Genomic DNA, 17,940 nt, shown 5'->3' on the forward strand with positions numbered 1-17,940 from the left:
TGCATACCGTGGAAACTGCAGCAGACTTTATATACACACAGAGAATATGAAACAATACCTCCTCCCACCCCACTGTCCTGCTGGTAATAGCTTATCTTCTGCATCCACCTTTTTCCTACCATAAAGCGGTAGATTTTGGTCCCATGTACTTACATTTGTGCACATTAGGACCCTGTTTTCTTTTTGTGTAGAAAAATAGATTGGAGATTTGGTCAACACTCAGTACATAGTACCTTGAGTAGTGTGTAAAGATCTGTTTTTCCCACCTTTGTATTTAGTAAGCAGACTGTCTCCTGAGAGAGCAATTAGGGCAGCTGCAGCCGATCTGGCTTTTATAAAACCTGTTCCAGTCCTAGAACAAGATAAAAATAAAGCTAGGAATGTGAAAGCTAAAGCTACTAGTGCAAAAACCGTTGTTATATTGGAAGACAACCTCATAAGAATCCAGTTCCTTTTATATGTACATGCTTTGATATACCATATTATTTATTTTGTATTGGGTAGTGCTTAGGAGCCGCAGTCATGGACCAGAGCTCCACTGTGCCAGGCTCTGTACAAACACAAAAGAAAAAGATTACAATCTAAGTAAATTTTTAGCCTTGGATTTTACACTGTGATATCACAAACTGTAACAAGATTATGTCCCATCTGAAACCCTGTTTTAAAATGTGACTCTGTTCTGAAAGCTACCTTATAAAATGGCATTTTTTTACTCAGTAGAGCTGCTTTTGATCTGCTTTATGTCACTGAACTCTCTCCCTAAGTTTTTACTATCTCTGACTCCTGTGGAACCAGTACAGCTGTGGGAGGGAAAGCTGGGTTTTACTATGTCTTATGTATCATCAAAAGAATTAACTTGGTCCCCAGTCCAGCAGTGGGCTCTGCATGGGCAAATCCCGGTGACTGAGCAAATCCCCACCAACTTCATTGGGACTCTGGATAGGCTTATGGATAGGCAGGATCAGGGCCTAAGTTCTAACTGTTGAAGTGCAGGCCAGAAAGGACCCAGCTTAACTTTCAGATTAACTGCAGTTTGCAAGGTGGGCAGTTAATAATTTTTTTTTTTTAAACCTGAAAACAGGGAAGATTTGATCTGGAATCTGAGAGACCATAAACGTGGAACACTGCAATGCTATTTTAATAGAGTCATTTTTCAGGGTAGGGTAGCACTTTAAAGAATTTTAATTACTGTGGTGCATCAAAATCATCTTCAGAAGTGTCCATATATCTTATTTTATTATGGGAAGGTTGAGATATAGCGGTAATATATACCTTGGTGGGAGTTTCAGTCAAACAAGGGTTTCTAGACTTGGAAACTTACCATTCTCTTCAGAACATCAGTGGCAAGAGTTTTGAAGGGAAGAATAAAATTGTGCTGTACTACTGGAAAGGAAACTACAGAAGATTAGAAATTCACTTAAACTGAATGGACTAGTGAGCTGAGTCATCAGCAGTGCCCTGAGACCAAACTAAGATCAATCAGCTGGGAAAAAGTTGAAGATGTAAACAGAATGTTCACCAGACACTGCTGTCTGATGAAATGTGCAGAAAAGATACCAGTGAAATCACTCTTGAACTCCTACTGTCGACAGAAAAGCCTTTGTGATATTCTCAGTAGGCATACAAGTAAACTAACGCATGGATACACAAAAGGTTCTGGTGTGTCCCTGTTAGGAAAAAATGTTTGAGCTTCAGATAGTGGGGAAAAAAATATAGATGGAAGTAAATGATCACTGGATGAAACCACAATTACATGTGAAGCTTTTCCTACAGTGCATGCATGGCAAGAAATTCACTGGCAAAATCAAATATCCAGCAAGTGGACAATGATGCCTGGCCTTAGGAAGACAGAAAATGACTTGCAAAAAGGGACCAAGTCAGTCCTGTAATGGAGATTCTTCTATGCAATTTCCCTTGGGGTGTATGTACTTAGAATATGAAGCTTAGAAAATACTCCTGATATTTCTCGTTTTGTTCCAAAATGCACTAGTTTATATTTAACCTTTAAGTGATTTCTGTAAGCAGTTCATCAGATGGAATTGCAAACAGCAGATCAACTTATTCATTACGGAAAATTCAAGGGGGATGGTAAAAGTACAATGAATCACTTAAGTTCTGCTTTTGAGGGCTTAATTGGTACATAGGTTTTGTTCTGGCTCTTTATGCGGGGTAAATTCCATCCATTGTGAATAAATTAAACAATGAACTTCACTTTTTTCTTTTGTTCCTGATTGATTCTGCTTATGAATGGATGACTAACTTTTTAAACTGGAAAATGATGGATAGTAACGCAGGTGTTAGCAGACTGTCAAACTGAATGACTGAGTAGGGTTCAAATGAATTTTGGCAAAACTGTCTGATAAGCCTTGTGTTCGCTAGTGAAATTTTGCAAAAATTTCCCACCATGATTAAAACTAGTTCATCTTTGTGGCTTCCTTGTTAGTAAAAACCCAGCTGTCAGCACCACCCTTTCACTGCCTAATGGGCCGCGGCTCTCAGCGCACACTCTTTCTGCTTGTCACCCTACAGTTTGGGCATTTCTTTTCAGTTCAGGGAAGGGGTTTATCCTCTGCATTGTTCAACAGCAAATCAGGTTCATACACCTTTCCAATTCACCATCACTTAGTTTCTCAGGTAAGAGCTGCACAGAGCATTCATAGTTCATGCCATGTAACCTAGCACTGTATTTTTTCAGGGCACGGAAAGCTGCCATAGATTCAACCCTTGTTGTACATCATTACTGCTCTTTTGTAGCATGAGTGAGGTTGTTCACACAACAACAAAGCTTCTCCAGGTCTTGTTCTTACCAACAAAACCCACTTGTACATTTCCCTTTGCTGCTGTTGTTGTTTGTGAACTTAGTGCTCATTCTATTTGATAACTGGGATTGGTGGGTGAAGCTCACCAGACCTGGAGACTGAATTACTCTGTCAGACTGAATAGCTGCAGAATGGGAAGCCATCATGCAGGCTTCCTGCACTGCTCTGCCAACATGCCTCAACCCTCAGCTGAAAGCATTGCTTCTAAGGTTGAAGAGGTCATTCACCTTCCCCACACTTTTGGTTCCTGGCCCCTTGTCTGAGATTGCCATCAAGGGGTTGATTCAAAATGGCAGAAAGTTTGGAAAAGCAGCATAGTTCGTGAGATTTCCACCAAGTTGGCCTGAAAGCTCATGAGAACAAGTCTGCAAGATTTTGGTGCTATCTAACGTGAACCTTAGCCCTGCTTTGAGCTTTTACCTGAACCTCAAACCTTAGCCTAAGCTTAATTCAGATCTGAAGCTAAACCCCTCTGACTATGTATAATTTAAATAACACATGCCTTTTGAGCTCGTGGCGGGGGGAGGCACTTTCCCACTGAAGTGGCATGTAAAAGCAGGAGGGGATGGAAATGGGTGTTGCTATAGTGATGATGAAGTCACTGGTGCACTTGCTCTCACCTGTCATACATGGCAGTTAGCAGGTTCCAGGTGAGCTCAGGGGCTTGTGGCTCTACCTGGCCTGGCTTATCTAATCTGGCTTTCTGGAATAGCTCCTTCAGCAACTGCAGTAGCTGCTGTGTTGTCAGGGAGCTCTGCTTCTCCCTCTGACACTGGTGGCTTGGCAGGAGGTGCTGAATCAGGGAGACATCAGTCAAACTCACTGTGGGAAAACAATGGGAGAAATTAATCAGTCCCTATGTCTTTATCATAAATGGAAGCTGAACATTTCGTGAAAATACATAACTAAGACCTGTCTGGAAAGCAAAGCCTCTTACAAGACTTGATATAAAACTGAATGGGGAAATACCCTGCAAGGGCTCTTGTGCTGGGTTTTCATATTCAGCTAATTTTCTGAGAGTCCAAAGAAGGAAAAGATCAATTGGGCTTTCATAGGCCTGATTTTAAAATGGTGATACAGGAAAAGTGCAGGAGCAATTGTTCATCCAAACTGCACATGTAACTTTTGTACATGGGATGCAATTCACCCCTGTGCAGAGAGAGAACACAAAGCCTATGCACCACTTACAACCTCAATATAAGGCTTAAGTGGGACTTCAGGTTTCCTTACCCTCCACTGTAGGTTTCCATACAATGTCCGCTAGAATGAAGGAGCCTGGGAAATGGTTTGGCCAAGAACACTGGGGCAACCACCCTATTATAAAAAAGTGCCATAGGATAGTTAATGTCCACAGAGTGCAGACAGAACTCTGATTTTTTTTTAAAGATCACATCCAAAAGACCACAAGCCAGAGTAAACAGCATAGAACTAACTGTATCTAAGTAGAGGGAAAAGTGCATGGAAAGTGACTGGAAAGAGAGAAGAGATGAACAAAACCAAAGTGAACAGCAGGAATATATCCTTGGAGTTCACTCAAGAACTGAGACCATTAATATGAGCATGTCCTGCACACATATTGATCAGAGAATAGATTCCAAAATGGGAACATCCACTGAACCAACTGGACATATGATCTGAAAATCATCTAGGAAGTCCTATTTCATCAATGATTTTGTGACAACTTTTACATATGCTCCAAAGAGTCTGAAAAGATTTTTTTCATAGATTATAAGGCCCAAAGGGACCCCTGTGATGGTCTAGTCTGTCCCCCTATAAAGGTATTTATGGGATATTTTACTTTACTAAATCCAAGCCTTAATGTGGTTTTATTATTTATTATTACAGTAGAAGCAATGGGCTCCAGCTGAGATCAGGGCCCCATAGTGCCAGGTGTAGTATATACATACTGTGAGACAGTCTCTGCCGCTAAGAGTTCACAATCTAAATGGATAAGGGATGGGAGAAAGAAAGTATTATTATCCCCCTCGTAGAAAAAGGGAACTGAGGCACAGACAGATTAAGGGTAGGATTTTGAAAACCTAAGTGGTTTAGGAACAGAGGGTCTATTGACTTTCAAATGACTTAAATATTTTGAAATTCCCACCCAAAATGACTTGCCAACACATAGAAAGTCTGTGACAGAACTGAACCCAGGTTTCCTGTATCCCAGGCTAGGGCCTCAACACAAGGCTAGTCTTCCTCTTCATGGGGCCTTTTGCCTTAAAGGCAATGACTGTTATTTTTGTACATCCTCAGGAACAGACTGTTTCAAGTGAGGATGCTGGGGCATTCACCTCCTTGAAAGTGACACAAAGACAACCAATTACATATGCTTCCATTCAGTGTTAAGTTTGCATCCAGAATTAGAGAGCAAAATAAATGCTGAGAACTCTACTCAGTAACACCTTACTAAAACAAAAGTCCCACTGACTTCAGTGAGAATTTTGCCTAGATAAGCAGTACTGACTAGATCCCTTATAGTCTAATTTATTTTGTTGTTGTTAATGTTAATAGCATTAATAATATTGTTTGCAAATTGCCCATGCCTTTTTGATGATCTATGTCTATTTCCAATAAATCAATTCCTAAGCAACACATCAGATTGTGACATTTAACAAGACCATATATGAAGTTCCATAATTGCTGGCAACTTTTACACTATGTTAGCAATGTAATACATTGTAACAATTATGCAAACATTCCTTAGCTTGCAAAACTTTTTTAAAATCTCTGCTGTCTCAGGCTGGCCAGCCTTCTAGGGGAGCTGGTTTCAATCTAGCTTGTGATTTAGCAGTTAACCCCGAGCTGATAGTGATCTGGACTCCATTACAATTGGTGATCCCAGCTGCGGAAGGGTCAGGGAGACTACCTAGAGAAGGGAGAGAACAGACACAGGAGGAAATCCAGGAGAAAGGGAATTCTTGCTCTCTGGGAAGGGCCTGGTAAAGACAGACTGAGCAGGGCTATGGAGACAGAATTAGTCCTTGTGGTGGGAGCTGGAAAAGGAGAAAGGTCCAGGGAGGCACGCTTGTGGGTTGGTGTACCAGGGTAGGAACAAAGAACTGGGCGGACCTTGGGAGAAACTTTGGAGCCAGAGGAGAGGCTGTATTATCCATAAGCTATTAGGATGTGGAGGTAAGAAGTGGGCCAGGGAAACAGGAGCAGATCTAAAGGGGAAAACCTAGCTGCTCAACAAACCACAGTGGAAAAGGGGGGAGAAATTGGGGTTTCCCTACCAGCTGGGAAAAGGATGTAAAAACTCTATCACAAGGACTGTTGAGCCCAGAGTGGGGCTCAGGACTGAGCCCAGAACATGGATTTAGGAGTAGCCCCAGTGGGGTGAAAGGATCTCTTGTTGGGATGTGTGGACTTCTAGCTGGCCTTCTGTTACTCCAGAAGATATCTGAACTAAATGTGACTTAGAGGCAAATTGTGGACAGAAATGGTTCATCGTAGGACCAAATTGGTGGTCAACCGGGGCTGTTAGAGGCAAATATCTCTGCAGTGCTATGCTAAGGCAGTGAGTAGAACTGTTTACAAAGATCTATTAAAGGGAGAGTTCTTTTGAATTTCAGGGGTGCAGTGAACAATCTACTACTGCCATTATAGCAGATCTGCTTTTTCTGTAATAGCATTGAGTGTGCTCCTCAACCTTCACCACTCTTTCCATTAGAGAGCTGAGATAGTTATGATGATCTGTGCTAAGTAGCTACTGAGTGACCAGTCCCTTAACCCCAAATACACTGGCAAATACTATTTGTGAAAAGGGGCTTGTTACCATCTGGTTTAGCATAGGGGGTGAATGTCTGACTTTGACATTTTACATTGTAGTTTGCAACGTTGGAGCTGTGAGAGAGACAAGGTCGGAGAGCTAATATCCTTCTTTGGATGAACTTCTGTTGGTGAAAGAGACAAGCTTTTAAGCTACACAGAACTCTCCTTCAGGTCTGGGAAAGGTACTCTGAGAGTATGTCTACACTGCAATGGAAACCCAGAATTAGTAGAACTTGAGTTAGTAGTCTTTGGGTTTGTTAACCATTTATCTGTAACCACAGGTTAGGAACTATTGAACTCTGAGTCCCAAACTGGGGCTCCACCATCTGCACTGTATTATGCAGGCCCAAGTCCAGCCACACACATCCCAGACTTCCTAGTGCCCTCCCAAAAGATGGCCACTTTACCTCTGTTCATGGTGCAGTGTGGGAAAGCTTGACGGTCTAAAGGACAAGGAAAGTTGGCCTGTGAGGTTGTGGACTACTTTTGGCAGACTCCCAGAGTCTGAGTCCAGAGGGGCTGTGTCCATGCTGCAAAGCAATAGAGCTTGAATCCTGGTCCCAGTTTGACTCCGGTTCCGACCCTCCTCTCCCATTGAATCCTAGCCCTGGGTTAGCGCAATTTGTGTGTAGACAGAAGGGGGATTAAGCTTGAGGCTGAGTTCAAACCCTGGGTTTACAATGCAGTGTAGAATAGACATACCCAAAGTGTCACAGCTAAATACAAGGTGGAACAGATTGTTTAGCATAAGTAGCTAACACCCATTCTAAGGGACCACTCAAGGTGAAGTGGTCCTTTAACACCTCTTCAGTCATAGGGGAAAAGATAGGGGGCAGGTTAGTGGGTTACAGATTATTGTAATAAACCATAAATCCAGTGCCTTTATTAAGACCATGATTTTTAGTGTCTAGCAAAGCTATGAGTTTTAAAAGACAAGCCTGGGAGTTTGTCTTGTGCAGATTTCCTTTGAGGACAAGGACTGAGAGGTCAAATATGGAGTGATCATTTTGTGAAAAGTGTTTGCCCAAGGGTGATGTGTGTGTGCGTGTGTGCACACACACGACTTCATTCAAGAGTGTAGTGATTGTCTGTTTTTCACCCAAATAGTTGTTGGGGCATTGGTGCAAAGGATGAGGTATACCATATGTTCTGATGGCATGTGGAGGACCTGTGGATCTTGAAAGGTGTGTTTGGGTGTGGGGGTGGTATTGGTCATCTTAGCAGTGGAGATATGTCTGCAGGTTTTGCATCTGTTCTGGCAGGGTCTGGTGCCACTTTGAGCTGGTGTCTCCAGGTCTGCGGGAAGCTTGCTTCTGATGATGAGCTTGGTGAGGTTGGGGTGGGGGTGGGAGGTTATTTGAAGGGCAGAAGGGGGGTGGGTCCAGGAAAGACTTCTTTCAGGATGTAGTCCCCATTGAGTATGGATTGTAATTGTTTAATGATACCCTGTATGGGTTCCAGTGTAGGGCTGTAGGTGACAACTAGGTGTGGATGGTCAGAGGGTGTGTTTTCCTGTATTGAAGTAAGTTCCCTTGGGGTACTTGGATGGCCAATTCCATGATGCAATCTACTTTGGCGGAGAGTTCTTGTTTGCTGAAGATGGTTTTAGTGTGTTGTGTGAATCCCAGACTTACTCCTTAGAGCATATTCTATGGTATCTGACGGGTGCCTGGCTGTAGATAAGTTTTTGGTGTTGTTTTGGGTAGTTACTGGATCTGTGAAGGTAATTGTGGTAATCTGTGGGTTTCTTGTACCATAGTTGTCTGCAGGGTTCCATAGCTGAAGCTGATTGTGGTGTCCGGGAATTACTCAGTAGTACGTGCGGCGGAGAGTCCTGTGGCACCTTATAGACTAACAGACATATTGGAACATAAGCTTTTGTGGGTGAGTACCCACTTCATCGATGCATGTAAGTGTGGGCAAGGGAAAGCTGGGCTCCAAGGCAAAATGGAGAACATCTGCTTCTCTTTCTGGGGTGAGTCTGCCATCCTACAGGGTACAATCTGTTTGCAAGAATACTGTTGTTTGCCTGGTCACTGTGGTTCTCCCACATCAAATATTTCACTCACTGAGGAGTAGGTTTATAGGTCTAGACTTTATTTTAGTTAGTCTGGCTTCAAGTTTTAGAAGCTATTTAACTTTCTCCTCATTTTTCTTTTATTTTAATTTATAGAGAATGAGCCAAGCAGATGAAGCAAGTAGGGCAAAAATTTTTTTTTTTTTTTTTTTTTTTACAGTTTGAGTCCGATTCACCCCACCTAGCAGCAGAAGGTACAGTTTGCACTAGTGAGGCCCATACTACACTGAGGATTGAGGCCCAGATCCTCACAGGTATTTAGATACTTAACTGCCAGTGAGAGTAAGGTGCCTAAATACCTTTTGAGGATCTGGGCTTTACTCTAAGGACGAGAAGGTTGTATTTGCTTCTGTTCCTTGGGGAGTCCTCTGGACAGAGGTAGTTTTAGCCTCTGAGCTTCAATAAAGCCCTTCTGATGAAAGCTAAACTACGAAAGGGATATGCTGAAACTGGGGGATCCAACTTAGCCACATCCCTTCCTGGGCCCATTCAGTCCACTTCTTGGCTACTTTAGATCCATGCAGAGTCCTAAGCAGAGGTGAGGCTCTGATTGCTTTTGATAGCAGAAACCATGCTAAGGGCCTTAAGCATGGTTTCTGCTATCAAAAGTTTGTATACATAGCACCAGATTCACGCCAAATTTACATAAACTATTGCTACTATGGCCCGATACGCTTCTTTCTTACTATTAAAGCTGGTCAAAATTGGGGGTGGAGAAGGGGAGGGATATAACAAAAGATTCTTCGGGGAAAAATGAAACTTTCACATTGAAAATTAAACAATATTTTAAACAAAGCAATGCTTGGTTTTGTTTAAAAATATTTCACTTCAATTTTAGGTTTTTCCCTACTTTTAAAAAAATTGGAGAAAGTATTTGTTTCACTTGTTATGCTCTCTCTTTTTATAAATATTTGCACTGTCCCCCCTCCCCTGCCTCACATACACTGGTCCAGTGGGAGGGTGAAAGGAGAAAGTAGGTTTTTCTTCACTTTTATTCTTTTTTTATTTTCCATTGAAAAAGAATTAAATACCTATTTTTCCTCACTTAGCTTTTTCCAATGGAGAAGGAAAAAAGGAAATATAAGTATTTTCCTGCTATTTTAAAACAAATTTTGAATCTTCTCATTCCTTTTGAAATTTTTTCAAACAGAAAACATTTAATCAAATCAAAACTTTCTCCAGAAAATCTTTTTTAAAGTGAGACCCCACTTTTGATTACTTTTTTTTTTTGCTGTTGAAAATACTTTGAGCAGTTCTATATGTACTTATTTTATAACACAAATGGAGATAATGATATTTATCCATGTCAAATGTGTGTTGAAAGGCTTTGGGAAATCATTTAGTTATTAGAACAGGTAGAATCTGAGCTCTACCCCCAACTAATTGACTAAACTGTCATTTTGGGCAAGTCATTTCACCCCTTTTGAGCTTGAGTTTTTCAATCAGTAAAATGGGGATAATGCTACTTAGCGCCATTTGACTGAGAATCTCAAAGGAAGCAAGTACATGTATGAAGTATTATTTATTAATTCATTAATGTTGTTGATAATCTTTGAGATCATCAGACGGAAAGCATTAGAGAAAAACAAGTAGCGGTATTTATGATTGCAACTCAGAGCCAGCACTCTTGCAGGTTCTCCTCCCACGGGACTCCTTTGAGCTACTTACACTGGCACAGGGTTTGCACTGAGCGTAGTTTCAGGGCTGTTCTGTAGACAGAATTCTGAATGGCATTTAGAGCTTCTGTAAAGGAAAACAAATATAAATTACCATAGATTCTCTTGTGCTAGTTATGAAGGGAAGGGACGGTGGAACACTCAAGAGAACACGGAAGAACATGAAAGGAGTCTCCAAAACCTGACGTCTGAGACCAGGGTTTCTCAAACTGTCCTGTTCACACCTGATCCCAGTCTGGACTCAGTTACAATTAGTGAGTAAAAAACGACTAAGGACACAGGATTTAATCCAAGAACTTCAGTGAGATAGTCAAGGGAAAGCATTAAAGCTGATAAATTGCTTGATTCTAAGAGGGCCACAGATGTTTGTTTTAACATAGAATTTGCCCAGTGCATGGAACACTATAGCCCGGCTGGGTGTGAGGGTAACTCAACAGGCTCTTACAGAAACAGCATCTCTGCACTGATAAAGAAGGTGCACTGTTTTTAGAAATATCATTTCATTATTAATTTGGCAAAAGGCATGCACAGTGCTCATCCTTACTCTGCTCCATAAACAGAGCCAATGCCCAGAGAAGTTAATAGGTTTGTGTTCCAGAACTGCAAGACCCAAGTGTTATTTTTACAGTATAGAGTACACCTGGTACAGAAAAACAATGCTCTCCTGATGTAAATGTTTCAGAGAGAAACCAGCCTAGAAGTTTGATCACTATTTTAGATCCTCTCCATAAATAATGCTAGAGGGACTAGCCTGTCCATCACTGGAGCCACAAGACAGGAGGATGCCATTTTGGGAAGTTACTACACACTGACAGAGCTCACGCTATACTACAGCTGGTCAAAAATGTCCACTGAAATAGTTTTTCTGACAGAAAATAGCTTTACAACAAAATGGAAACTTCTGCAGACTTTAAAAAAACAACAACAACAAAAACAACCCAACAACTCGGCTTCAACAAAAATCTAAAACTTTGAAGGAAAATGGATGAAAACCAAAACAATTTAATTTTTGTAGCCTTTTGCCAGGAAAAACAATTTCTCAACCAGTTGTACTTTATACTGTGAAAACAATGTTTGGGTCTTGCATCTGTGGCTCTGTTAGAATCAAACAATTTGTCAGCATAAATACCTCCCCTTGGCAATCTCACTGAAGTTCTTGGGTTAAATCCCATGTCGTTACTACTTCTGCTCAAACCTTTCACTCCGCTCAAGTCAACGGGAATTTGAGTAGGAACTGAGTAAGGGGCTTCGTGACTTGACCTGTTATTTATACAGCGCCAAAAATATTCCTGGCGCTTTACAGACATACATGTAAACTTTGTATTTAAAAAATGCTTATATACAGTATCTTTAGAAGCTATCACAGGACTTATTAGCTCATTGCTTTCTCCTGGTGAGCCATATATATCCCTGCAGTTCAAATAGGAGGCAAAAACAGATGATGAAGGGTGTAGATAAACTGCAAACATGCATAACTGAGTGGAAATAGGTCACAAGACTCTCCACTTGTTTCCTGTGGAAATGGACCAATTTGTGGTTCCTCACATACAAACCAGTCTAATGCTAATATTCAGCAAATTATGGACTCTGCTGGTTCTCAGTTGCTTCCTATGATATAGCAGTAACCCTTGTCTGCTATGCCACTTGTCCAGTCTTGGTTTTGTCAGGTTATGTTGCTGCCTGTTGTTTGGAGAAGTTATGTAGCATAATGCACTGTAGCAAGTAATGCAATATGGAAAAAAGTTTGGTTTTGCTGGCTTATTATACTAGTGATTTTTTTTTCTTTTCTTCAAGGGCCTGATCCAAAGTACATTAAAGCCAATTGAAAGATTCCCACTGATTTTAATAGGCTGTGGATCCAGTCCCAAGTCTGTCTTCCAGAAGAAGAACAAGAAACATGAATGTAAGGTATCATGTGACCTAGGGGTTACAGTGGACGAGAAGCGGGATATGAGTCAACAGTGTGCCATTGTTGCCAAGAAGGCCAATGGCATTTTGGGATGTATAAGTAGGGGCATTGCCAGCAGATCGAGGGACGTGATCGTTCCCCTCTATTTGACACTGGTGACGCCTCATCTGGAGTACTGTGTCCAGTTTTGGGCCCCACACTACAAGAAGGATGTGGAAAAATTGGAAAACGTCCAGCGGAGGGCAACAAAAATGATTAGGGGACTGGAACACATGGCTTATGAGGAGAGGCTGAGGGAACTGGGATTGTTTAGTCTGCGGAAGAGAAGAATGAGGGGGGATTTGATAGCTGCTTTCGACTACCTGAAAAGGGGTTCCAAAGAGGATGGATCTAGACTGTTCTCAGTGGTAGCTGATGACAGAACAATGAGTAATGGTCTCAAGTTGCAGTGAGGGAGGTTTAGGTTGGCTATTAGGAAAAAAATTTTCACTAGGAGGGTGGTGAAACACTGGAATGCATTAGCTAGGGAGGTGGTGGAATCTCTTTCCTTAGAAGTTTTTAAGATCAGGCTTGACAAAACCCTGGCTGGGATGATTTAGTTGGGGATTGGTCCTGCTTTGAGCAGGGGGTTGGACTAGATGACCTCCTGAGGTCCCTTCCAACCCTTATATTCTATGATTCTATGTGACCCAACAGGAAATTCTTCCATGAATAAGATTCTCTAAGATGAGGGAATTTCATGCTATCATCTGACATTCTCAGGCTCACTTGCAGAGGGTACAGGTAACCATCTGCTAGTGGTCTGCTTTGGAAACATTTCACCATATTTTTAACTTTTAAGTCAGTCCTTAACAAACATTAGGTCACCAATTGCTCATACTTTAGGATTAGGATTTAGATTAGCAAAACTAATCTGTAAGGTGTCCAAGCAAAAAAGAAATTAGCCTAAATTACATATCAGTCAGAATTACTATTGATGAGAAGACATTTTACAAGACACAAACTAAATATCTAATTTCAAACTGGGGTGAAATTCACCCCTTTGCAGAGACACAGCAGGAGGCCTATGCACCACTGAATTCCACATCCTCCCTAGATGGACTTCTTTTGTGGGACTCAACTGGGGCATAACCTTGTGCAGGTCCAGGCTTTAAATGGCCCTTATGTGGTGCTAGACCTTGTGCTGACTCTCTGCAGAGGGTGAATTGTACCCCAAAACCACTAGGTTTTAAAAAAAACATAACTCAGGAGTCATTAATTTATAGTTGGGAGGGTTTTAGAGACTGAGAATCAAAACCAAGAAGAGAAAAATAGCACACAGAGCACCAATATTACAGTAGACTTTCTCTCCATGTTACCTGGCAGTAAGTAGGTTATTACTGAACAAAAGGGTTTATTAATACATTGAATTCAGTTTGGGGCTACACCAGACAGCTGAAGCTGGGCTGAGGACCTCCTGAACTTCAATTAGACTAGGTTGGCCAGGATGTTGCTGCTGGCCCTCAAATATAAAACTCATGAAAATAGCATAGGCCAAGTAATTGATGGTCCTTGATGTAAAACTCTTGCTTTTATAATAGTTTGGTGATTAACTTGCATTAATGAGAGGGGACATAACTGTTTTCAAGTATATGAGTTTGTTACAAAGAGGAGGGAGAAACATTGTTCTCCTTAAACTCTGAGGATAGGACAAGAAGCAATGGGCTTAAATTGCAGCAAGGGCAGTTTAGGCTGGACAATAGGAAAAACTTCCTGACTGTCAGAGTGATTAAGCACTGGAATAAAATTGCCTAGGGAGGTTGTGGAATCTCCATCATTGGAAATTTTTAAGAGCAGGTTAGATACACACCTGTCAGGAATGGACTAGATAAGACTTAGACCTGCCATGAGTGCAAAGGACAGTCCCTTCCGGTCCTATGATTAAATTGTTTTAAGTTACATATTTTTATCCTCGTTTCCTTACACCTCACATCTAATTATCCAGTAGTTTTGCATCTTACTGACTTAAATGGCAGGTAAGATAGGAGAACAGATACTATTTTACATATAATACAGGGAGCACTGTAAGAATAACACAACCCAGAAATCCTTCTTCCAGGCTGCATGATCTAAAGCAACAGACTGATCTGCCATAGCATTTGATCTTGTCTCCTGCATTATAACAAAAGATTCTGAAGATGGAACAACTCCAGTTAAGTTCACTAGTTTGGACACTGGGAATTCTCTTGTGAAATTTGGGAAGCACTTGACAACAGTACTTACCTTGCTGGTCTGGATCCATAACAGAAAGGCTTAGAATAGGTGGATGCCACTGGACTTCCTGTAACCAAACAAACCATGGTATTAAATCACAGCTCCCAGCCAGGATATGTGCAAGCTCTTTAAATTGGACATCTGAATCTGCATCATTTACTGGGTATATTTCAAGATGAAATTAAACAAAAATTACATAAAACAAGTCTTTACTTTAAAATGGACCCCTTCGTATTGCAGTTCCAAGTGCATAAATTCCATTAAATGGGCCTGACTCCCCTCTCCCAGTCAGTGTGAAACAGGAGTAATTGTAAATTGGTGTGAGAGGAGAATCAGGACGAATGGGCATTTAAATGCAGGTATGTGGTAGGATGGGATCCTTTGCTATTCAGTGATCCAGTGTGCATGTACAATATTACCACCCATTCAAGAGTAAATAATCCCAGAGAAGAAAGCATGTCTTGAAGTCTGCTAGCCACTTAGCAAGTGCACTTGCTTTAATAATTCAACTTTTTAGATTGTTCCAAGTGGAGTAAGATTCTTCAACTAAGGCGCTATTATTTCTTTTCAGAGGTGAATATGGAAAGGTAGAAGGGAAAACATACACCCAACTAACGTCTGTAACCCACTCCTGCTCTGGAAAATAGAAGTCCTTATACCACTGAGAACAGTGAGATTTCAAGCCCTGCTCTCAGCTTACATGTCAGAAATTTATTAAATTAAATTCTGTTATTAGCTGCTGTAAAAATTCCTGTGAAGTTTATCTTCTAGTTATGCACTCACCTTTAGCAACATAGGGCACAATGGAACAGTTATAAGGTTCTAAATGCATTATGTATGGCTCAGTGAAAAATCCTGATGTTCAATTGAACAAGAAATGAGTAACCTAGTCAGTCAGAGTTGGAAATGATCTGAAACATTAATAGTATATATATGACATTAAAGCTGAACTTACCCAAACTTGCATCATATTGTATTTTTCCACTCACAGCCATTGACCACTACTTATCAGATAAACATGATAGTACATATGCCAATTCCACAGCATAGAAATTCGATGACCTATAGTTATTAGTGGGTCTGAAAAATGATGTCTACTATAGATGTATTGATTACCATTTTATTGTGTGAAAGCTGTGACTTTGGGTCCCAATCTTACTCCCACATTAATATTTTAAATAGAGGAACCTACAGTTATTTTTGTTCATTTGTAGACTCTCTCAAAACTCTTGCTTTGAAAGGAATATCACTTTTTAAAAATTCTCCTTTCCTTTACTTTCTTCCTTATTACAGTTTATGGGCCTGATTCTCCACGAGCTCTGATAGCCCCAATTCTCAAAAGTTCTTAAGCGGGTGCATACTGATGTACTAGTGCAGTCCCAGGGAAATCAGTGGGACCCCAGAACAGCAGGGTTCCATGCCAGTGAATCAGGATATACATTGTTATTAAAGGTGTAGTTACCTAAAGGCTGCCTCACTTTTCTTATAAGACATAGACTTATATAGATGCAGGCTGCTACAATAATTACCTCTTACTTTTTTTTCCCAACAAAGGTATACAAAATAAAGCAAGAGGTGACATTGTATATAAAGGTACATGGGGCAAACTGGGCGTTAACATAAATGGTAACAGTTCCACTGACTTCAATGAAGTTATGCAGTGAGTGCAAATCTGTTAAGGTTTGATCCTGCAAGATGTTGAACATTTTAGCCTGATCCACCAAAACATTTATGTATATCCTAAAAGTTAAGTATAGATGTAGTCCTGTTGAAGTAAATGGGACTATTCAAGTGCTTAAAGTGAAACAGGTGCTCATGTGTTTATCTGGGTTGGACTAGAGTGCTCACCATCTTGCAGGATGGAGCCCTCAGATACCAATGAAGTTGCATCCATGTGCATTAGCAATGCATTTGGCTCAAAGTGTTTTAAAGGCATTATTACATTATCACACCCACTCACATGATGAACTTATAAACTTTTGTGTTTTAAAGAGGGAGGTAACTAACGTGATTGCCTTTAATGGGGATTACTCGTGAGGTGAACAGGATTTAGCCCAAGGTTAGTATCTGTTCTGTACATAAAGTAAGCAAAATAAAAAGTAATACTTATCCAGGTAGCAACTAATTGCTGCATTAACACCTCTTCTCAATTTCAGTGGGATCTGATGTACTATACTTGATGCACAGTATAGCATGTCAGTAACAATGTCTAAATGCTTATTTAATAATTCAATAGGCCTTATCTGAACAAACTAGTAGTATAAGATAAATCATGAATATGCATGACAGAACTCGTACAACCTTAGGGACTAATCCAGCGAACAAAAGTAACAATAGAAGTGCAAGGTATAAGTAACATTACTCACATAAGTAGTTCCATTGAAACTAGTGGGAATAGTCACATACATTAAAGTTACTCATTTGCATGAGTGTTTCCAGTATCGGGTCTTGCATTCTTTTTTTTTTTTTTAAAAACATAGGCTAACTAAGATTCTGGAAGGCAAAGATATCCACAGTAGATCAACAGGACCAATCCTGCAGTCTTTAGTCAGGCAAAATCGAGTCAAGTGAGATATTCAGGGTGATCTGTACTTAAATACCCTGAAGAAGCCATAGCAATATAAAACATTTTCTTATACTTTTTTGGGGGGAGGGGGGAAAGGGACTTATTGTCATGCTGTAATTATAAATACAATCTCTTCTCAAATACAGTAACGGTTCTTACCTTTCTCTATTACCTACCGAAGGCCTAGAAGTCACAAGGTATTGTGGAAGCTGTTCAGTAGTTAAAAGCTGATTTCAAGACACAACTCTAAAAGATTTTGCTTTTAAATGAATGCTGTTCACAGTAATACACAGGAAAGGCTCAGCTCAAGACACTGTACATTGTCTCAGCAATCAAAACACAGAAGAGTGATAAATATTCTGAATAATTAAATACAGAACTTCCTTGATCGTTGTTTCAAAGGGCCATTTTTCTTCTACTGCGAGGTAACATTTCTAGAATGGGGAAACACAAACAAGCATCTCCCGGTTGCTGAGAAACATGATGTTGCTATGGACACTGGAGGAAGTCATTCTCTCTCAGGCAGGAAGCAAAGTGTCCTGTGACAACCCACTAGTCTGACAACTCAAACAGGGACAATAATAAACTGAACTGGTAATGTAACCCCCTAGGTAAAGCAGTGTTAGTGTAACCAAAAAGCTTACACATTTTACAGTACAGCCAAATGGTACAGTATGTGCAATGCAAGTGCTAAATTTGGCAAGAGAAATTCATTTATTTAAAGAAGTTTTAAAATTAAGCTTTTCCAGTTATTCTGACAGGCAGTATATCAGAACTCACATATTCTACACATTCCCAGCATATACAGCATTAAATAATAGCTCATAAAGTATGCACTGGAAATTATTTATGGCTTAAAAGATACT

At 40.5% G+C, this 17,940-nt stretch overlaps 1 protein-coding gene across 8 annotated transcripts in view; it reads right to left on the minus strand.

The window, feature by feature from the left end:
• Positions 1-17,604, minus strand: part of DYTN (dystrotelin) — a 64,503-nt gene extending 46,899 nt beyond the window's left edge. For 5 of the 8 annotated variants that reach the window (XM_048870459.2, XM_048870462.2, XM_048870460.2 and 2 more), the window contains exons 1-5: positions 17,234-17,604; positions 14,518-14,575; positions 10,339-10,413; positions 3,440-3,641; positions 267-352 (exon numbers count right to left, since the gene is read on the minus strand). In XM_048870459.2, the coding sequence (XP_048726416.2) occupies positions 267-352; positions 3,440-3,641; positions 10,339-10,413; positions 14,518-14,536 (382 nt within the window). In that variant the 5' untranslated portion in view covers positions 14,537-14,575; positions 17,234-17,604. The remainder of the gene's footprint in view (positions 1-266; positions 353-3,439; positions 3,642-10,338; positions 10,414-14,517; positions 14,576-17,233) is intronic. The other 3 variants (XM_048870461.2, XM_048870464.2, XM_048870463.2) reach the window with 3 other exon arrangements.
• Between the last annotated feature and the right edge of the window lie 336 nt (positions 17,605-17,940).

This window comes from Caretta caretta, chromosome 11, assembly GCF_965140235.1.
Source record: "Caretta caretta isolate rCarCar2 chromosome 11, rCarCar1.hap1, whole genome shotgun sequence".
Taxonomy (NCBI): domain Eukaryota; kingdom Metazoa; phylum Chordata; order Testudines; family Cheloniidae; genus Caretta; species Caretta caretta.